Raw genomic sequence first — 22,320 nt, 5'->3', positions numbered from 1 at the left:
AGGTGCAGGAGTAGGCCATTTGGCCCTTTGAGCCTGCACCACCATTCTGTATGATCATAGCTGATCATCCAACTCAGAACCCTGTACCTGCCTTCTCTCCATACCCCCTGATCCCTTTAGCCATAAGGACCATATCTAACTCTCTCTTAAATATAGCCAGTGAACTGGCCTCAACTGTTTCCTGTGGCAGAGAATTCCACAGATTTACCACTCTATGTGTGAAGAAGGTTTACCTCATCTCGGTCCTAAAAGGCTTCCCCTTATCCTCAAACTGTGACCCCTCGTTCTGGACTTCCCCAACATCGGGAACAATCTTCCTGCATCTAGCCTGTCCAATCCCTTTAGAATTTTATACATTTCAATAAGATCCCCCCTCAATCTTCTAAATTCCAGAGAGTATAAGCCTAGTCAATCCAGTCTTTCATCATATGAAAGTCCTGCCATCCCAAGAGTCAATCTGGTGAACCTTCTTTGTACTCCCTCTATGGCAAGAATGTCTTTCCTCAGATTAGGGGACCAAAACTGCACACAATATTTATTATAATTATTGAAATAAATTTGATGCTAATGATACAAGGTCTCAGCATTTACTTCACTTTGAAATAAACAACTTGAATTTATAATTGTTCGTCTATTTTTTCTTTCATTGTAGGTTTTGCACAGATTGCAAAAATAAAGTGCTGCGAGCCTACAACATTCTGATTGGGGAATTGGATTGTAGCAAAGAAAAAGGCTACTGTGCAGCTTTGTATGAGGGACTTCGTTGCTGTCCCCATGAGCGACATATCCACGTATGCTGTGAGACTGACTTCATTGCACATCTTTTGGGCCGTGCTGAGCCAGAGTTCGCAGGAGGGTATGAGTATGTAATTTGCTAGAGTGGGCTATCTAGCGCTTTTGGTTGCTTTTTAAAATCTCTTTTCTGTTGGCATGATGCAAGTGTGAAATTGTGCTGAATTCTATGATTATTCTTGAGGCTGTGGCAATGATTAACTAAAGCTCTACTGTGTTTGCAACTTCAATGCAATTACATCTTAACCTGAAACTGAATTTTGGTTGCTCTCCTGAATTGTCACATCTGCACTTAAGGCATGGGAGCAGGTTGTCTCTTCCAATAATCCAAGGGAAGTAGGCTAGCTTTTGGCAATTCCACTACCCTGCAAAAGCATATTTTGCTTGGTAGACTAGATTGTTATCACATTCCAGGTCTGATGGCTGATTGGGACATTTGTGTATATCTTAATGTTGCTAAAGCTTTGATCGGTTAATTTTTTTTTACCAGGAACAACTGAAAGTGAGTAGCTAAAGAAAATGGACCCCAATATGAGCATAATTAGCAGCAGTTCAATTTTTTTGGAAGTTCTGTCTGGATTTTGTGATATTCAGTTGATTAAAGTTAGAAGGGGCTTTTAAAGAAATATCATTTTATTGTTGTAGAATAGTCAACAGCATCAGCTATATGAAAGCAGCTAAAACAATAAGGCAGATCTTCTGTAGCCCTAAAATTGCTGGCTGCTTGAGCTGTGCTGTTTAATTCTGGTCTGGTCTTCTGCTGAAAGTTTGGCTAGCAACAATTTAGCATGGCTAAGTGTATGTTTTTGGATAGGCAGCCCACTTGATTCAAAGAATTATTAGAGTTGTGAGCTGTCAAAGCTCTGTAGACAATTAAATAGCTTTGATATACACAGATATTCATCAATTCTTTGGAGTTTCACATACTGCATTTAAAATGGACATCTGCACTGGTTTAATTTAAGTAAATGAAAAGGGCAAAATAAAACAGCAGCAGCCTATTTTTCCTATTAATTTAAACGGGGGCTGCTTTATTTCCTACAGGATGAATCTGGCCAAAAACCCCTGCACCATCAGTGTCGTTGTGGGTTCTGTGACAAGCCCACTGGTGTAGCTGATGACAACACAGCAGAAAGTGCTTAGGAAGAAAGATAAGAGTGGTGGAAGCCAGCATTTGTGCAGGGATGCCTAAGGAAGAGTGCTGCCTTTGCAGAAGATCTGTTCTTTATTTTCAGTAATGTTTAATGGCTTGGATTTAAAATCTGCTTCACTTCCTTAATAATTTTACCCCTATGTAAATTCTTGCCTTTAGTCGAACTTGAAAATACAACCTGAAAAGATTCATAGAGTATCGACATACAAGAAGAAAATTGAGAATTGGCTGGAAAACAGAAGGGTCCTGTTAGATGATCCCAAATCTGGGTCTGGTGCAAATCTAAGCCTTTGAATTAGTTTTCCACCATATCTTTGTTCACTGAATCGCAACTCATTTCATGTGAATCCTCAAATGAATCTAATCATTTGCTTTTGATATGTTTGCATGATTATTATATTGAAGTTCCTGTACAGCAAACTGCTCCAGCAATCCAGAACTTCTGAACTTCGCTATTTTTGTGGAGTTTCACCATTCTTGTGACCACACCATTTCCTCCCATGTCCCAGAAAGTTACTAAGTATATTGGCTACTACTAGGTTTATGGCTGTGCAAGTGGGGTAGGTTACAGGGAAAATAAATGATGGATTGCTCTGAAAGCAGGTGTGGACACAATGAATCAAATGGCTTCCACATGGTTTGGGAATACAGTATTTCAGGATGTATAGATTAGTGTGCAGTATAGATCTGTGTTCAAACAAAGTTTCTGATAAATTATTGTGCTTTTACTGTCCTTTTTTAAAATGCTGTTCACACTAGTTTGGAATGACTGTTTTGAATAGTTTAATACTTGTGCTTTTAGACGGAGGGAGAGGCATGCAAAAACTATAGACATTGCACAAGAAGAGGTTCTTACATGTCTTGGTATTCACCTATATGAACGGTTGCACAGAATCTGGCAGAAGTTGAGAGCTGAAGAACAGACTTGGCATATGCTGTTCTACCTTGGTATTGATGCACTGCGAAAAAGTTTTGAGGTACAAAATTTAAATTGCTCTCATGCTATTTAAGAGTCCTGAATGTTTTACAATTAAGAATAATGTTTTCTTCCGAATTCAGCTTGTCACTTTCCATTTTCTTTGAAATACTGTTAAATGGCTTAAGATGAAATGAAATTGCTGACAGCATTGAGGAAATCAGATCAGTACTAGCGTAAACTTAAATTCACCAGACCAATAACCACACCACACAATTCTTTACTTTATTCTTTTCACCAGTTTATTTTTCGAGCTCAGCCAGCGAGAAGCTTGGAGCCGAGAGAAACATGACAATTTATAGAACAGGCGAAACAAAGAACATTCAGTACGATGGATATTCCTGCCAAGTCAGTTAGAGCGAAACTTAATTACTTAGATAAGAGAGTCCACTAAATCAAAGTTTTAATTACAGATGGATGTACTGTCCAATCCTTATCAGTTATTCCCTTTGCTTGACCCTGACTTAATTAAAGACAAATGTTCACTCCTGTCTTTGTGAGAACATCCTCCCTTTTACTAGATAGTGAGGGTACTTAGCTCGATACATGTGAAACCATAAGTCAGGATGTGTGTGACCGATAAGCAGACCCCAACCACCAGAGCATAGCATAGTCAGGAGACACCTGCAAGGTCGTTAGTCTGAAACCTGTCTCAGGTGGGATTACTCAAAGTAGAATAAACAGACTTTTGTGCGCAATTTTAACCTGTTAGTTGCAAAAGTCCAAGAATCATTTCTTATGTCCCCAATACCCTTAAAACTTCATCACTAGGCATCACCTTTTATAGGAGAAGAAATAAAACATATCATCTTGGTTGACATTGAGTGGCACAAATGCTTGGTTTTTCTCTTGTCCTGCTCTTATGTTAATGACTAATGTTATATTGGTCGGGGTAGGGAAAATACAGGAACTTTTCTGAAAGCATTGATTTTTTGGGTGCATTTAATAAATAGTAAATTAGCATTAAGTTAATCTTGTTATCCATACATATTCTTGTCTTTAATGGTGATGTCTGTTCTTTTTTGGAGATCTACTTTTCAAAAGTGACTTCTAAAACATTTCATGGTTTATAATTTCGGGTATCATGATCACTGGTCATTCTTTGCTACCATTTTTCTGCAATCCAAAGTCAGTTGTGCACTTTGACTAGTTGATTGTAATTGAAGTTGATCTATTTCTACTCGTGCATTTTGAGCAGAATAACTGTAATCTGCCTGCCTTCTGTGATTTGGCTGGTTATACCTGGAAGAGCAATAACAAAACATAGATTTAAGGTCTGGAATGGTGGTGATAGTTTGTCCCAGTTCTGTCAATTCTTTTATTAAATTCTTCCACATTAAAGTTCAGAATTTTATAAAACACTTGAAGTAAAGCACAGCTAAGTGTGGAAAAATCAGGTTTCAAATTGAGCTTAATGCTTATTTAAAATTTGCTCTGCAGATGGCCATTGAAAAAGTGCAAGGTATCAGTCGCCTGGAGCAACTATGTGAGGAACTCTCCGAAGAGGAAAGAGTTAGAGAGCTTAAACAAGAAAAGAAACGTCAAAAGAGGAAGAACAGGCGTAAAAACAAATGTGCTTGTGAAATATCTACTCCACTTCAAAGTTCAGGAGAAACAAAAGTGCAAGATGAGGTTGGTAGCATATTAATTTTATAATTTAAAAATAACCCATAGTAATTTTAACTTGCCCATTGACAAAAGCATATGTTCTAGAGATTTCTGTTTGAAGCCATTAACTTTGGTGCTTATTTCAGAAATCAAATTAGTTCACCGATGCAGAACATATTTCCAAGTCTCCGAGAATTTTTCCCTTGTGACCATCGTGTTTTGTTTCTTGCCCAAAGTAATCTTTAATTATGCATTTTATCCCCCTTTTCCAAGAAGCAGTGACGAAATTTGAATTATAAACTTTGTATGTGGAATCAACAAAATGTTCCCTCTTCCAACTGGAGTGAATTAAGGGCCAATAAATTTTCAGCAATTATCCAAGGACTGAGACGGGGATATAATTCAGAAATTGCTAACAAAAGTAGAATGTCCCTGTTGTTCATGCTCCAGAAAATAATTGTTAAGGTCTCTTGTACTTGGGTTTATTGGGGGTTGTCTGTTCACTATAATCTCAAAGGACTAAAGTGATTGGATTGTAATGTACAGAAATTATTTGAACAAATTCAAAATAAACAAGCCTTTTTGCTCAGATGTGCCACAGTTATATTCCAGGCAAATGGTGATCCTAATTTGATTGTGTGTAATTATGTCACTAAAAATTCTTTCAGCTGTCAACTGATCAGAATTGGATTTTTGCTTCCTGTTTCAAACCTTAAAATTACTAGAATATACCACAGATTTGTAGCTCGAACATTTCTCCATATTTATAACATCCCTTAATCTTTGATTTGTGAAACTATTGGAAACTGTCTTTTTCTGTTATCTTGCTGAGTTATTTTAAATCTGTTAGCATAGGTTGGATAATTCTGTAAATAAGACATCAAAAGGTATTCTAGTTCTCACTCATACAGCATGGAAGCTGAGTTTGTGTCAACCATCAAGCACACAATCTGCAGGAGGAACTCAATGGGTCAGACTGTATTGGATGCTACTTAACTCAGAGTCTCTCCAGCAAATTGTTTGTTACTCCAGATTCTAGTCTCTGCAGTCCCCTGTGTCTCCAAGCACTCATATCCTTGAACTTCTTCAAGCAAACTATTGTCCTAGTAAATTAGTGATATATCCTATATTGCCTCAAAAAAAATACCCCAGTTTAGTCTTGGTCATTTGCATTTGCTGTTGTATATTGTTAGTTTATTTTCTGTGAATTCATGAAACCCATATTTTTTGGTTGACCCACTTGTCATGAAGCAAATTTTGAACTTGAATTCACCTTGAATTCTATCAGCCCATCTCCATTACCTTAATCAAATTCATTTGTCTCCTCCAGATTTGGCTACATATTTGGGAATCACTTAACATATCGTAATTATAGTATACATTGTAACATCTTCTGAGAACAAAACATTGAGGCTGTGTTATCCACGTCCAGCTGCTCAAATTGTCTTTAACTCTTTCAATTGTTCTTTAAATTTGTGTGCTACCCTTAATTCATACTTTTAAATTCTATCTTGTGTGGTACAACGTTGAATATTTTTTTGAAAATTCTTGTGCACCACATCCAATGTATTGGCTCAATTGCCAGCTGTCACCAGTTTTAAACAAGTGTTTATCAAGGGTAACGTTCCTTCCTAAATTCCATGTTGCTTAATCTTATTTCCTCTCCAGTTATCAGTAATCTGTAAGGATGCCATATACTGTACAGCAGGTGTTCAACTTGTAGACTTTGATTACATGGTATGTCTGTATCGTTTGTCTGCTCTCCAATCCGTTGAGACATTATTCTTGATGGAGTGACGAAAAATGTACTAGTGCAAATTTCTTTTTAATTGGATTCTATATATAACCTTTTTCCAGGCGGCGTCTGAATCCATAGAGAGTAGCTGTAAAGAGTGTGGCAGCATGGAAGATCCCAATGGTAGAGTCGAAGTAATTGTTACAAATGAAAGTACCTCATGCACATGCCCCGGCAGCGAAAATCTACTTGGATCACCTAAAACAAAGAAAGGTATAGAAACTTGATTGCTGTTAATATCTGTAGTTCTGAGAAAAAGCTTCATAGTATAAAATCTGTCTATAGTGGGAGATTTGATATTCAGTTTCTGGGTATACACAGGTGTCCTCCATGTTAAGGCTATTCGAGTTACAGAAATTCATCCTAATGGAATTTGCAAATCACTATCCAAAGCTTTGACATAAGGAATAAAATTCAATGTTGGAACTTGTATTAAAGACTAAAGGTTAGCTTTATTTGTCACAAGTACATCAAAATCAAAAAATGAAGTGAAATGCGTCATTTGCGTCAGCGACCAACACAGTCCAAGGATGTGTTGGGGGCAGCCCGTAAGTGTCACTATGCTTCCAGTGCCAACATAGCATGCCCACAACTTACTAATTCTAACACGTGCATCAGTTGGGACGTGTGTGGAAGCTGGAGCACCCAGCGGAAATCACGTCACGGAGAGCGTACAAGCTCCTTACAGACAGCGGGGATTGAACTCCTAATGTGGCGCTTTAAAGCTTGTGCTAACTGCTACGCTATCATGCAGTCCCATATAGGGAGAAAAATAATTTTTATTTTTAGTAGCTCAGTACTGTGGGACAATAAGATTTAAATTGACATCACCATGTTTATAGGGACAGTCACATCCAAATCCGTCCTTTGCCCCACTGTCTGAACACGTGAACGGCTTCTTGGAGCACGGTGCTGTTTTGCTCCTTATCTGTGAGGCATTTTCTCTGATACCTCAGTGTGGGGAGCTGTAATAGCCTGGCCAGTTTCTTAAAATAATCCCTTTGCTTGTACTTCCACTAGTTATCACAATTAACTCATTTTCCACCCCCCCAACCTCCTACATCTTTCTCCTATGAACCCCAGTCTTCAACTTCCTTCAAATTCTTGATATCCCTACTTCATAGACTCTTTTCTAATCTGTGGCACATGAGGAAAATGCATCACAGATAGAGGACAAGCACTGTATCCCTGAGATGTTAGCTCACTGGAGAGGACATGGCAAAGGAGGGACTCAGCCATGACTATCCACCTAATCAATCTGCACTGTCATATCCAAATCTTATTGCCCCACAGTATTGAGTGACTCGATAAAAATTTATAAAAATCTGTTGTTTCATTTGCATGTGCCTTGTATGTCCTCCTAGTCCAGGGGTTTCCAACTATTTTTATTCCATGGACCCCTACCATTAACGACGTGTCTGTGGACCCCTGGTTGGGAACCCCTGCCCTAGTCTTAATATTGGGCTCAGCTGTTAATAATGCTGCAGACCACTTTGTCATCACTGATAAAATGCTTTAACACAAGGGTCCCCAACCTTTTTTGCACCACGGACCAGTTTAATATTCACAATATTCTTGCGGACTGGCCAACGGTGGTGTGGGGGGGGGGGCGTTCAAGTTCAACAGTGCGTGACAGGGAATGAGGAAAGGTGCAGCTGACTCATATTGTTTCATATCGCCAAATCATATTGTTTCCTCACTGGGGACCACTGCCTTAACATGACAGAAAAATATCCTATAGGAATGCACCTCTGCCTGTAACATGGAGTTCAATGGGAAACTGGTTTGCGTTGTAGAAATTAGAGAGGGGCTGTTTCCTTAGACCGCAATTGCTCTATGACAGGGTGGCCTGTACTTTTGGATATTCAGTTTCTCATGGTAGGGGTGCGGAGAGCTCTGGTCCCTGTGTAGATCGATGGGAGTAGGCATTTTAAATGTTTCAGCATGGACTGAATGAAGGGTGTGTTTCTGCGTTGTACTTTTCTATGACTCACTTATGTTTATAGGATTTGAAATGTATTGGTAACACTTAGTATCCCAACCTGAGGCAATATCCTAGAGCACAGCAATTACTATTCTTTCGACTGTTCTAGATAACTGAATAAAATTGGGTTATCTGCACCTTGGTTACCTATTTTAGTGGTTGTATTTGGGAAGAATGATGACCATGATTTTTCCTTATTTTCTAATGCTATAGTATCTTGGTGGATATTGATACTGGCAAGCAGAATCTTCTGATTGCTTCCGTTGGCTTCTTCTAACATTAAACCAAAGGATCATAAAACATGGGAGCAGAATCGGGCCATTTGGCACATGGAGTTTGTTCCATCATTCCAATATGTTTCTTGAGCCAAAGCTATCAAATTTAACACTCGTGTATTGATTTGTGCAAAGTGGTATAACTAATTAACTGAAGGGATTGTGCTTAGAATTACCATCAGTTCTGGATATAGTTATAAGTAGTTATACTAAACTATGCCTGCCAAAATGAAACACTGGAATATATTTAAAAATTACATATTAAAGGGTATATTGAAGTTTCTTGTTGATGTGCTTTGTCAATTCAGGTTTGTCTCCACATTGTAATGGCAGTGATTGTGGTTACTCATCAAGCATGGAGGGTAGTGAGACTGGTTCTCGAGAAGGATCAGATGTAGCTTGCACTGAAGGTATCTGCAATCATGATGAAACAGGTGAGTACACCAAAAAATTGTTCGAGAGTTTGTTCTTAAACTACCTTCAGTATTGTTTAAATGAAGTTCATGGGCATGTTAATTTAGAAATTAAACTGCATGGTTTAAACCCAATGTTAAATTTCAGAGTTTGCAAGTGGAAACTGCTTTGTGGCACATGTTAGTCAATTGATGGTATTTCTGAAATTGTGACAAATATTATAAACATGAACATTATTAAATGTCCATACTTTGAGCCTTTTCTGAGATGGGTAAAATGTTATATTCTCTGTTCTGCATATTACCAGCCTTTATTTAACATTGGAAAACCAAGGATATACGCTAACATGTTTCCATTTTTGTCAGGAGATGACACGTGTGTACATCATTGTGTGGAGGATAAGGAGGAAGATGGTGTGGACAGTTGTGTGGAGTGCTGGGCTAATGTTGCTGAAGAGAACACAAAAGGCAAAAACAAGAAAAAGAAGAAGAAAGGCAAAAGTGCAAAATGTGATGTAAGTGATTTTGGATTTTTTAGGCATTTCCATCGGGGGTGTCGAAAGAAAATATGTACCTTAAGTATTCCAAATTCTTTCTCTTTATATAAAAAGACCACTGCTACATTTTTGTTCCATAGTTTTGTCATCCTAGCCTCTGATTTGAGGCTGACGTTTTCTTTGGTAACTGGAATCCAACTACTATGCATTGAATTTGCCTTTCTTAAATTGGCCTCAAATTTTATATTTTGGGCAAGAAGGTAACATTTTAAAGACAAAAAGAAATTTAAGCATTAATTTTATTCTATTTATTCTTCATAGAGTGAAAATTCTGGCGAGTGTACCATAGATCTAAGCACACAAGAGAACTTGGGTAATGCTTTTCATAATGAGTTCCATCATGAGAAAACCAAAGAGAGTTGCAACTCATTAGAGAAAGGTGGTCAGCAGCCAGTATGGGTAACACAAATTCTGTCAGAAAATCATTTTTCACAGTCTTCACAAATTCCAACACCCTGTCTGCCAGACTGGGGAAGAGGAACAAAAACCTTAAAGGAATTACTTGTGAGTATGAAACTTAATTCACGTTATTTACATGTAGTACAATGATTTATTTGTGTTGAAGTATAATTTAAATGGTAAAAGCAATTCAGTTTGTCTTTTAAGCTTTTGTGAAGTTTGACTTTTACAGCAAATTTTGTCAGTCATTCAATACTGCATAAAAATGGGATTATCTACACAATTAAAGTCTTTTTTTGTAAAATTGCATTACTGGTGTTGAATAATAGAACTTTTCCATAAGTGAGTGTATAACCCTAACATTTAAATTATTTTACATATGGCAAATTTATTTCTAGTAAATAATCCGGCAGGTTCTTCAGAACTTTGCATCAAAAGGTGGTTAACTCTTCAGAACACAGGTCATTGAGTCATGCCACAGGGCAGTTTGTCAAAGTAATGTTGGGCTGGGATTATAAATCTGAAACTAGAATTCCAGCCTAAGAAGAGAGGAGCTATTGGCCAGCTGTCAATAAAACCAGGTTTGTTTTGATTCAGTTTCCATTACTTTTAAATTGTATTTGCAGAGGAAGTTTCTGAATGGTACAAGCGGCTCTGGTCCCTGCAGGCCACCTACGCTCTTGTGCTCCTGGTGTTTTTGTGTGTTGGAAATTTTTTTTCTCTCTTACTGACTCAAGAGATGGCTGCATTTGTCTGTCAGATTGTGACTGGCTGGGAATGTGGCGGTTATGTTACTGTTATGTTACTCCTTTCTGTTGCTGAAACTTGCAGATCTTTGTAGTGTAGTGTGAAGTATCTTGCTGAGATGTTGCAGAACAGACTGCATCAAGTACTCAAAAGGTCATGGTGCACCAGGAGTTGAATTGCTCTGCAACTAATCCTGCAGTTTGGATAGAGGGCTTCTACAAATGGGCTCTTCATGTTGAAGTTTGGAAACTTCTCTTGTCACTTCAAACATTGAGAAATATAATCCCACAGTTTATTATCTGTAATTTTTTCATCAGGGCAGCTTTTTAATCTCAAATACATAATCTATTATTTTATAGTCCAGTTATTGTAAATTGCTGAATGACTCCACTAACTATTCTAAATTGTTTCTTATGTAGCTGTGTTCTATTGAAATGCTCAATTCCTTGCAGTGTTAATCCCAGTTGTAATTTGCTGGTTTATTTTTTTTCCAGGAAGAATCTGAATGTACTTCAGAGGAAGATATTTTCATTACCCAAGATGAAATACAGGCATTCATGACAAATAACCAGTCTTTCTATATCAATCGAGAACAATACCGTCAGCACTTAAAAGAGAGATTTAACAAGTACTGTCGCTCTAATGACTACAGTATCTGCAATGGTTGGCTGACAACAGCTGGTGCAAACTAGCAAGGAAGTTGAACCAAAAGCCACCCTTTTCTACATAAACACACTCTCAATGACCACTGCGCCTTCTCTCTCAATCTTAAGAAATTTAGATTTTTGTTTCTGTTACATAATTTTACCTTGAATAGTTGGTGGTGTGGTTTATTTTTCTTTCTACACTCTCTCCCAGGCTGGTGGTGGGGAGCATATTTTTGCTCATCTGCTTTCTCAGAGCTTGTGCAGTATTCAGTCAGATGTCTGCAAAAGCTTACTTATACTTTTGATGCCTCTCCTCTCTCCCACTCAATGTTTCACTTTACTGTGAGAATTATACAAATGTCTAGTGATGAGAGATGTTCTACCAATAAATGTGTACAGAGAAAAATGAAACTTCTGATTTAAGGTTTTACAATAGACATCCATTTAAGATGATGTTTGGATGTAATATGTACAAGCGCAATGTGCAGAATTTACAAATAAAGAATATTTATTAACGTGCATATCCATGTCATGTTTTTAGTGGTTATTTGAATTTGGTTAAATATACAAGTTTTTTTTACCAAAAATAAATGTTCCTAAAAAGCAAGTATGTAAAATACATAGTAAATTCATATTTTGCATCTATTGCTTTGTAGTTGAAGCAATTTCGTAGTTTGATACAAAATAGTACATAATTGATTAGCTTTTACAATAGAAAAATTGCTTTTATACAGTGCCATTTTAATTTGTCTGTGGCTCAGCTAGTTAATTTAACTTGTTTCATCTCCAGCTATAAATTAGCATGGATCTATTTCAGCAGTTTAGTTGAGGGGATTTCTTGTACTCTTGTATTGATTTTTAATATTCAATAGGAATTTTCATTCTTCACCTTTTCAACTATAGATATTTCCAAATTTGTCCTTTTACATAAAATTAGATATATGCATTACAAAATTGTAAGCTGTGTGCTTCAGATGTAATTTTACACAAAAACATGCCTTTATTGCTGAGTACCATCTGTGTGAAGTGATTAGATCATATTCAACTGAATACCATCTGTGATACGGGAATTTTGTTGCAATCTAGTGATACAACCGTATACAAATTAGATGTTCTGTGTAGGGAAATCAACACAATGGCTAAATTAGAGAAACTTACTACAGTGAAAGGGTCAACTAAACTTAGTCATGTGTGAACAATTGACTGAGGTTGGGTTCTTATTTGAACAAGTATTTCAATTTGGTAGTATTGAAGAAATGAATTAAATATATCAATGTTGAGTGTAATGAAACTTGGTTGCTAGATGATATTTAAAAAGGCATGGGGTGAGATCCAGAGGATGCCTGAGGGAGAAGAACAAACCGAATGGACGTTAGCAGTCATTGCAGATAAGAAAATGCAAACGTGCTAAATTAAAAGATCAAATATGTAGGTTACTGAACAACTGGGAAAGTACATGAAAATCACCATACCTCTGCAGTATTGTAATGAATTGCATCAAAAACAAATGAGACTGGTATGAAAGAACAATCACTCAATGGAGGGAGGAAGCTTGTTCTTTGGTACTAATATAAAGTACATTGGACTTAAAATTTCGTAGTATGGACACTTGTTTAGTGGTACTCATAAGTTAAGCATTTGTAGATCAGTCAGAGTGTGAAGGGTCAGTGACCTTACATCAGCTCTACCATTAATTGATTGTCATCTCTTCAGAGACCTGCAGATTTTTTGGTAATGTAACTGCTGTGCACATTTGTGATGTACACTGAGTGGCTACTTTATTAGGTACACCTGTCCACCTCGTAAATGCGAATATCTAATCAGCCAATCGTGGCAGCAACTCAAAGCATAAAAGTGTGCCGACATGGTTGAGGTTCAGGTTTTCAGACCAAATATTAGAATGGGGAATAATGTAATCTAAGTGACTTTGACTGTGGATTGATTGTTGGTGCCAGATGGGGTGGCTTGAGTATCTCAAACTGTGTTGATATTGTGGGATTTCCACACCAAGTGGTCTTTTGAGCAGGGGTTTTCAATCTGGGGTCCACAGACCCTTCGGTTAGTGGAAAGGCTCCATGGCATAAAGATTGGGGACCCCTGTTCTGGAGTTTCCAGAGAATGGTGAAAAAACATTCAGTGAGCAGCAGTTCTGTGGGTGAGAACACTGTGAATGAGAGGGGTCAGAGGACACTGGCCGGAACTATTCAAGCCAACAGGGAGGTGATGGTAACTCAATAAGTATACGTTGTAACAGGGATGTGCAGAAGAGCATCTCTGAACGCACATGTTGAACCAGAAGACCACACTGGGTTCCACTCCTCTACCAAATAAAATTGCTATTGAGCATATATTGTTGCATAAATTTGCTCTTCAGCATAGTAATTGAGTAGTCGTGACGCAAGTTTAACATTTTCAATATGCAATAAAAGAATATGGCATTAATTAACAAGTTAATCAGATAGCAATAATTCAGTACACAATAAATCTAGTAGAAAATCAGTTTTGATATAAAATGCGCCAATTAATTTGGGATTTAATTTCATGAATCCTTGGATAGCTGACATTCTGTTTTGAACAAAGTGGGTCAATCTAAACAAAGAAGACTGATGTTTGCCCGGAAAGAATATGCATTCTTAAAGCATTTCAACCTTGCACTGAAGCCCAACCTGTGTTTTTCTAGCTTTGTACATCAAAATTTTCTTTGATCTGACAGTTTTGTGAAATTATTTTGTGCATAATAGTATTAATTTCACAACTTTTCTCTCAGTGGGACAGCTAAATCAGTTTCCATTACTCCATTGTTCTGTTATGGATCAGCCACCAGAAAATATATGAATTGCACATTTTAGCTTGTTCTTTCCTGTTTGACATCTACAAATGTTATTGCACTTGTTCCTTTGGGTTCTAGGTCTGTGTTAATGTAACTACTCTTTGAGATAATCTTTGGGCCCTTATAGTGCAAAATTGATATTAACAGACTCAACTAAAGCAGACTTAGTAAGTCTCTCAAAAGTATCGTGGTTTAGGTGCTTACCACCGTGTGCCATCCTAAACTGGGCTCCAGTGTCAACATTTCTAAACTATTTGCTGATCCAAATTATTAAACACATTCTCAAAGATGTTGCAGCTATTTATCTGACTGTCCCACCTGCTTCTTGTGCTTGCCCCTCTTGTTCTCATTCCCATGCTGCTCCCACAATGGCACTGTTCTGAACTCTGCACCCTCTCAACCCTATTTCCTCTGGATGTCTATCCAGATGGTCTGTGGTGGTTTTGATGATGATCTCTCACCCCAACGATTTCTCATTGCACTTTTCTATTGCAACCCTATGCAGGGTGTCAACTGAAATGTTGACTATTTTATTGCTTTCACAGATATTGCTTGGCCCACCGAGTTCCTCAGCAATTTTCCCATTCTTGCATTCTTCAGTCTTATCTGCCATTCTCCAATCTTGCTTCCATTTCTGACAATCTAGCTTTTCTTGAACAGTCAACAGAGAGATGCATTGATGGGAAGGAAAGCACCGCTGAAGCTGGAAGCACTGTGAAATCTGCACCATTTCTGGAGATAACTCTAGTGATCTTGGGATTAGTGACTGCTATCTAGAAAAGGGAAATTTTGAAAGAAAAACGAAATTACTATAGAATGATTTTAAGGTGTACAATGTTTAATTCCGAAGGGATGAAACTTGAAGGGATCCAATTTCATAACCCATGAGCTACCTCCAATGTTATCCACAAATTATAAAACTGTATTTATCTTGAACTTTAGTAATATCACTTCTATACTGGAATAAATGTGCTCAGGAATTGGGTGAATAAGCCCGAATGAGGAAAATTGCAGAACACATATTTCAGTAGATGCTATGCTATGCTGCGTTTTTATAGCGAGTGAAGTTGATGCACTGATAGTGGACCCTTGTCCACTTATCCCTCCCCACTCATCTCCCTCCTGGTACTTAACCTTGCAAGTGGAACAAGTGCCACACCTGTCCCTACACCTCCTCTCTCACTGTCATTCAGGGTCCCAAATAGTCCTTTCAGGTGAGGCGACCCTCCACTTGTGAGTCTGTTGGTTTTGCAGGTACAGAAAAACAAAAGTGATGCAGAAGATTTAATCAACAATGGACGGAGAAAGGAATGTAATAGTTTGGGAAGAGATTTATTTCAGGTAACTGGCTTTGGGCTTGTTAAAGGACCTTGATCACCGACCCATCGTTTGAAATGGAGATAGAAAAGTCAGGAATGGGAAGAGCTGTGGACTGTGTCGAAATCAGGCTAGAAATTGGCAACAAAGGAAATTAAATTTTCAAGTTCTAAGTAAGATTTGGAGAAAGTTATGAGTTAAAGGAAAAATCATTCCTTGTAAAAACAAGGCGAAAAAGGTTAATGGTTTTGTCCTATTTACATAAATCCTGTTTAAAAAGGTCTGTTTTGGGGAACTGATCAGTCTCTGAATAAGGAAGCACGTTGCTTTAGATCACTCATGAGAAGAGAGTGGACAAGAGTTAAGATACGAACATAGATTCTGTTGGTCAATTTGTCAGCAAGTCCTGCTTAGGAATGACTGTGCAGGGGTTAGGGAAAGCGAGGTTGGAAACTAATAAATCATTTATTGAACCCATTTCGTAGACGATGAAATTGAAAGTGCTTTTTACAATGGGATAACATGCAAAAATGCAGATGAATGATGAAGCGATGTTAGTTAAAAGCAAGGTTAAATAAATAGGTTTTGAGCTGGTGTTTAAAAATGTCAACTGTGTCTGTATCCTTATAGCTTAAAGTATTGAATTCCACAGTTTAGGCCGCAGTTCAAAACAGCTGACTTGCCAATTATCTTGTGAGGGAGATTGTTTAAATTTAAAAGACCGGCGAAAGAAGATCTGAGAGCTCGAGCGAAAGTGATTCTGTACTCCGGTCCCAGACTAGTTAGAGCTTTTAAAAACAAGTTAAAAAAAAATAACTTTAAAGTTAATTCTAAAAGATACAGAAAGCAAATGCATTGTAGCTAGGAGGAGAGTGCGATGCTCTCCCGTCCTGGTTTTAGGTAAAAGTCTGGCAGCGGCATTGGGAATAAGGTCAGTGAATATTGAAAGAATGGCGTGACGTTTATTTGAGGGATTTGGGAGGAGGTGCCTGAGCGTTGATATTTGACGTCTGCAAACTTAAGCGGACTCGGCAGGAGGTTTGATTAATATGACTGTGAGCGTGGGTGGCTGGGAGGGAGGAACGAAGCTTGTTTTGCTGTTGCTTGTGTTCTGCGAACATGGTGGACATGCTATGTAGGCGCCTGAGTATATGGCGTTGGTTGTTAACACAAGCAACACCTTTCACTGTATGCTTCGATGCACATTGTGATGAATAAACGAATCTAAATATGCAAATTCTGAGCAGGATAGGTTAGTGGAAAAACTAACTGGCAGCGAGTCAGTGAATGTTAACGATAAATTGATCTACGGAGGGCAAGAAACTGTAAGATCCAAGTGGACCGGCAATTCTAGCCACTGTTGTGGAAATTGGCGAGCTGACCTCCATCGCATCTCGGATACTCCATCTCCTGATAAACCACAGCCCTACAAATAACCCAGACATTTACTGCCCTGACGAAAAATGTCAAACGTTTCCTTTGAGTTGAATGTTTTTTCCGGTAATGTTGGAGTATGGAGAAAGAATCCTCTGCATTCCCTTGAAAGATAAAATAGATTGTCTACAGACAAGAAGACTTCAAGTACGTTCATGCAACGAACTCCGCAGTCCGTACCCTCCTTCGTACCAGCAGGCATCGCAAAGTACTACAATGCCCAGGACACACCGCGGCCTCACGCCTTAAACCACCCGCTTGGCTGAGGACTACAAGTCCCAGCCTGCTCTGCGGCGGGTCCAAGTGCTGCGGACTCTGTCGGGAGTGCAGCCGGGGCTTGTAAGTTGTGAGAGCGAACGAGTGAAGGGAATCGTCTCCGCGTCCTCCCGCTCCCGCAGCCTTTGCCGCGGAACCCCTGACACTCGGCCGCAATGGAGCGCTGGAACGGACGCGTGGCTCTGATTACCGGAGCCTCGGTGGGGATCGGCGCGGCCGTCGCCCGGGCCCTGGTCCAGCACGGCATGAAAGTGGTGGGCTGCGCCCGTAGAGTGGACAAGATCGAGGTAAGGACGTGGGGAAGCCGGCGCCGATAGACCGACAGCAGCCAGGCCGCCTCTGGCTGCCGGGCTTGAGCTGTCAGACGGCGATGTGTTCCCCAGAGCGACGTGGGTTCGCGCCCATCCGGCGGCGGAATAATTGTTCATCGCCGAAGGACTGTTTGGAAAGTTGGGCAGTTCCATCTGTCACGACCATCGGAGGTCGTGGAGGTGAGATCGCCAACCCGGTGTGGTAGGGTTGTGGGGGTGTATCGGTGACTGGGTTGCTGTGTCCCTCTGGTCAACACTTTACCTTGAAATCCCTGGATCGTAGGCGGTCAGCTGCTCCCTCCAGTTTACTTTGCCTCTACACAAAGCTACGGCCTTTGCAAGCGAGGGGAATTCATCTCGTCTGCTGCAGAAGGGACTTCTCGACGTGCAGCAAACACGGTGGAAACAGTCTAGTTTTCACCGACGAATTTCCGTTAATTTATTTAGTATATCGACTTTAATTCCAAATGCTTGTGTATTGGACGGAGATAAGCTGGAAAGTAAATAAAAAAGGGATATGATAGTACAAAAAAAATTTGCTACTGGACAAAGGAAAATTGAAATGTTGTTGCAGAATGTGTTGCAATTACACCTGAGCTAAAATAAGATGTTGAAGAATCTCTTTGGGTGATGTAGCATCTGTGGAGCTAATTGGACGGTAGACGTTTTCAGCTCTGGACCCTGGATCTGGTTTGAAGGATTAGCCAGGTGGCCAGTCTAAAGAACTAATGAGTGAGATAAGAGCTAGCGAGTGCGGGCAGATTCAGGTGAAGAATGGTTGTTTGGCAGATGGAGTCAGACATTGGAGAGAAGATTCAGACAGAGACTGGGAGGTGGGAAGTGGAGACACCTAACTATGGAATCTGATAAGAAAAGTAGAGTGAAACCAATCCCACCAGCTTCCCTATGCCGTGCATCTTAATTATAATTGTGCTTACTATCGCTGGTATACACTGTCAAGTTCAAGTGTTAATTGTCATTCAACTATACCACATGAATGCAGCCAAATGGGACAGTGTTACCCTGGGGCCAAGGTGCAAAACACAGAACCAACAGTCATACTCAGCCCAAGGCACACATAAGATGGCAGTAAAATACAGTCACACAAAAAAATCGTGCAAGTCCCTGAGTCCATGAATGATGCAGCAGTCTTCAGTCAAAAAGGATCCAGCTTGCCTTCTACTGAGCAAATACTGGGGCATCTTGGTCTCCACGGGGATGCCATGTCACACCGCCTCCGGCTCGAGGCTGAGTCCTCGCCACGACCGAGGCCACATCGCTCCCCTGCCATTTGCCAATAAACCACTGAATTGGATTTGCAGCATTCCACACCAACAGTGTCTTGCAATCACAAGACAAGCGACCAAAACGCTTGCTCGCTGTTAGGCTGCCCACTCACACCTATCTGCCTGCACCAAGTCCAGCTCTTTCAGTTCCTCCACCAATGAGCAACTGGCTGCTGAGGTGGACCTGCAGGGTCCTGTGATCTTAAAAAAAAAAGTTTCAAAAAGGCAGTGACCCCTTTGGTTGACCCCATAGAAGCCGCTGCATCTGAGGACACTGGAAGTGGAATTTGTTGTCTGGTGGCAGCAGTAGATTGCAAAACAAAAACAAAAAAAAAGGATACAGTGAAATATATAAATAATGCCAAAAGAGAGCGAAATAGTTTGGCATTTCCATCAGCTACAATGGGAACCCCACCAACAAGTCACATCTCCACGCGCCTACCCCCAACCATTTGCTTTCTGCAGGGACCGCTTTCTCCGTGCATCTCCTCCAATGTTGTCTATTGCATTGGGTGCTGCCTATGTGGTCTTCGCCTACCATCAGTCAGACTGGGTTCATCCCGGGCAACTGTTTTGCCAAGTACCTGTGCTCTGTGATGGCCACTCGGCGATCCTGGTTGCAAGCAATTTGAAATCCTCTTCCCATTCTCACACTGAATGCTTAGCTAGGGTGAGGCCAAGCATAAACAAGAAGAGTAGCATCTCACATTCTGCCTTGGTAGTCTACAAGTCAATGGCGTGCCCTTTCCTGATCTACAAAGGTCCTCTCATACAACCCTTCTTTCCAAATCCAGCCCACATCAACCAATTTCTTTCCATTCCCCCCCCCCCACCATGCCTACTCTGACTGCCCATAATCCATACACTCCTTCCACTGGGACCCTATCTCCCCACATTGTTCCCACTTGCCCATCATCTCAGCTTTACTGTTCTGATCCAGGTGAAGGGGCTAGACCTGAAATGTAGACTCTCCATTTCTCTCCACAAGCGCTGCCTAGCCCATTAAATTCCTCCAGCAACTCATGTTTTGCTCCCGATTTCAGGGTCCTTGGTCACTCGTGTTTCCATTCATTCTAAGCCAGTCTATTATTTTGTTCTTCAATTGATGTTGTTTCACGTTATAGAGACTGTAAGTTGATGTATTTTATGAATAAACTGTCTTTAATATTTGAAAACACTCAATGTTTGAGAACACAAATAAAATGGTTCATTAATTTAACCAAAATTTAAACATAGTAGAAAGTTCAACTCTTAATGTTGTACAGAGGTTATCAGATGCACTTCCAACTCCAACTATACTACAAGTTGTGGATATTCATTTAACTAGTACAGAGAATATTCAGGTTCATGTTGACTGTGTTTCAAAAACAAATGTTACTTGTAGTGTTGGGGGAGTAGAAGAAAATTTACAGTGAACACTTTTGTAAGGGACTGGGGGAATGAAAGGTAGAGGCGAATAAAGCTGGAAATGACTTGACTGGACCGGACTTGGCTTAAGTTGATAAGATTGCTCAAACCTAGCCAAGCATAGTGTGGAATAGAAGAGGATTCTGCTAATATTATTTTGTCTCAATACTTACTGTGAACTCAGGGCTGACTTAATACAGCAAATGGGGAAAACTGTGAAGATGTCATGCAGTTAACAAAATCCCAGCTGAGTGGTGCATGTGGTTCTGCAGCAACAGACTTGAGAATTATTATTGTTTGTTTTGAGGACTTGAAGGCTGCAGATGATGAACAGAATCACATCAGAATCCTGGCATTGAGTGCTGCATAAAAAGCATTTTGAAAGAATCAGGTGAATTTAAGATTGCTTGTTGTAACAAGCATCGAGCTGATTGCAGCATTTCATGATAATTCACTTTCCAAGTTAACAGGGCTCTCGTTGAGTCTTGTAAGTCCCTTAGCCAGGGCTCACATGTCAGATGTACCTACAAGAATATTACGAGACTTGTCTCTTCTACAAGGCATCCCAGGACTTGCCTGAATGTTGCATTGTGATTTACTGATAGCAGGCTTCAAGTTCAACTTCATTGTAAGCATACATACCCAGGGTATTGATGCGATGAAAAATAGCTTTCTGCACCAGCACAGTATGTTACAAATATAATTAAGATAAACTAAAATTAACATAAATTACACATAACTTTTATGACAAAATAAAATTAAGCTTACTGAGGTAAATTCAAGTTGGGGGAAATATGGTCCGAGAGAGAATGAGGCTTTTTCAGGTCAGTTGAAGAAGGGATGGCAGTGAGGAAGAGGCTGTCAGTGAACCCTGAGGTGTGGGTCTTCATGTTCTTGACCTTACTGCCTAATGGCTGCAATGAGAAGGAGGCATGGCCCAGTTGGTGGGAATCCTTAAAGATGGATGTACCTTCCTGAGACATTGCCTTTCGTTCAAAGATTAAAGTAAATTGTAGATGGTCTTTGATGGAGGGGAGAGCTGTACTCATGATGCAGCTGGCTGAGTACAACATTCTGTAGCTTCTTGCCTTCCTGCTCATTTGAATTTCTGTTCTAGGCTCTGATGCAACCAATTAGAGTGCTCTCCGTTGTACATCTGTAGAAGTTTGTCTTCAATGATATGCCAAATTTCCTCAAACTTACAAGAAAGTTTGTAAGTCGGCGGTAGGAGAAGATGGCGATGCGACACAGCTCGCAGCGGCCACTCCGGTGTTGATGTCTGTTATCTGTCAAGTAGGGTGCCATGCACAATCCTGATATAATGGAGACAGACGTGAGAGCACGGAGGAACATCTGGTGAAACTTCTGTAGTGCCTGCTTCACTGCCGCTTCTACTGTGTGATCCAGAATCTCCGGAGGGGAAGGTCCCGAGTCCTCGGCTTTGCTTGTTGTTCGGCGGCCGGGGTGGGGTCGAAGCGCTGGGCAGAGGATGGTGCTCGGTGTCGGAGGCTTGAAGTCTTCAGACGGACTCAGAGTCCGCTGCAGTCGGGTGCTTCCAATGGTGCAGCATCGGCAAGTTTGCGGCGCTTGGAGGTTCATGGCAGAGAGAGTTTCTCCCTTCTGCTGTCTGCGTGAGATGATGGGGCTATCGGGACTAGAGACTTTTTTTTACCGTGCCCAATGTCTGCTCTTTATCAAGTTACGGTATTGCTTTGCACTGTTGTAACTATATGTTATAATTATGTGGTTTTGTCAGTTTTAGTCTTGGTTTGTCCGGTGTTTCTGTGATATCATTCTGGAGGAACATTGTATCATTTTTTAATGCATGCATTTCTAAATGACAATAAACGAGGACTGAGTTTCCTCATAATGTAATCTAAATGAATTAGCATATAGGAGGGAGATTGAAAGTTTGGTTGAGTGGTGCCACAGCAACCTCTCACCCAGCGTTAGCAAAACCAAAGAGTTGATTATTCACTCCGAGAAGAATTTGTTGGAGGTCCATGAGCTAGTCCTCCTTAGGGGAAAGGAGGTAGAGAGGGTCAGTAGCTTTAAATTCTTTGGTGTCAGCGTACCAGAGGATCTGTGCTGGGACCAGCATGTAAGTGGTATC

General features: G+C 40.0%; 2 protein-coding genes across 3 annotated transcripts in view; both read left to right on the top strand.

Annotated features, from left to right (window-relative positions):
- The window catches only part of ggnbp2 (gametogenetin binding protein 2), a 48,924-nt gene extending 37,063 nt beyond the window's left edge, over positions 1-11,861 (top strand). Inside the window, exons 6-13 of one of the 2 annotated variants that reach the window (XM_063031864.1) lie at positions 653-856; positions 2,748-2,922; positions 4,362-4,553; positions 6,387-6,537; positions 8,892-9,017; positions 9,363-9,511; positions 9,815-10,057; positions 11,194-11,861. In XM_063031864.1, coding sequence (XP_062887934.1) covers positions 653-856; positions 2,748-2,922; positions 4,362-4,553; positions 6,387-6,537; positions 8,892-9,017; positions 9,363-9,511; positions 9,815-10,057; positions 11,194-11,391 — 1,438 coding nt within the window. In that variant the 3' untranslated portion in view covers positions 11,392-11,861. Of the gene's footprint in view, positions 1-652; positions 863-2,747; positions 2,923-4,361; positions 4,554-6,386; positions 6,538-8,891; positions 9,018-9,362; positions 9,512-9,814; positions 10,058-11,193 lie in introns of both variants that reach the window. The other variant, XM_063031863.1, reaches the window with a different exon arrangement.
- Positions 11,862-17,211: 5,350 nt separating this feature from the next.
- Positions 17,212-22,320, top strand: part of dhrs11a (dehydrogenase/reductase 11a) — a 133,708-nt gene continuing 128,599 nt past the window's right edge. Inside the window, exon 1 of the mRNA XM_063031317.1 lies at positions 17,212-17,490. Within this exon, the coding sequence (XP_062887387.1) occupies positions 17,359-17,490 (132 nt within the window). The 5' untranslated portion in view covers positions 17,212-17,358. The remainder of the gene's footprint in view (positions 17,491-22,320) is intronic.

The sequence above is a fragment of the Mobula hypostoma genome, chromosome 23 (assembly GCF_963921235.1).
Source record: "Mobula hypostoma chromosome 23, sMobHyp1.1, whole genome shotgun sequence".
NCBI classification, from domain to species: domain Eukaryota; kingdom Metazoa; phylum Chordata; class Chondrichthyes; order Myliobatiformes; family Myliobatidae; genus Mobula; species Mobula hypostoma.
Note: the sequence above shows the minus strand (reverse complement) of the source record. Positions and strands in the feature narration are given on the sequence as shown.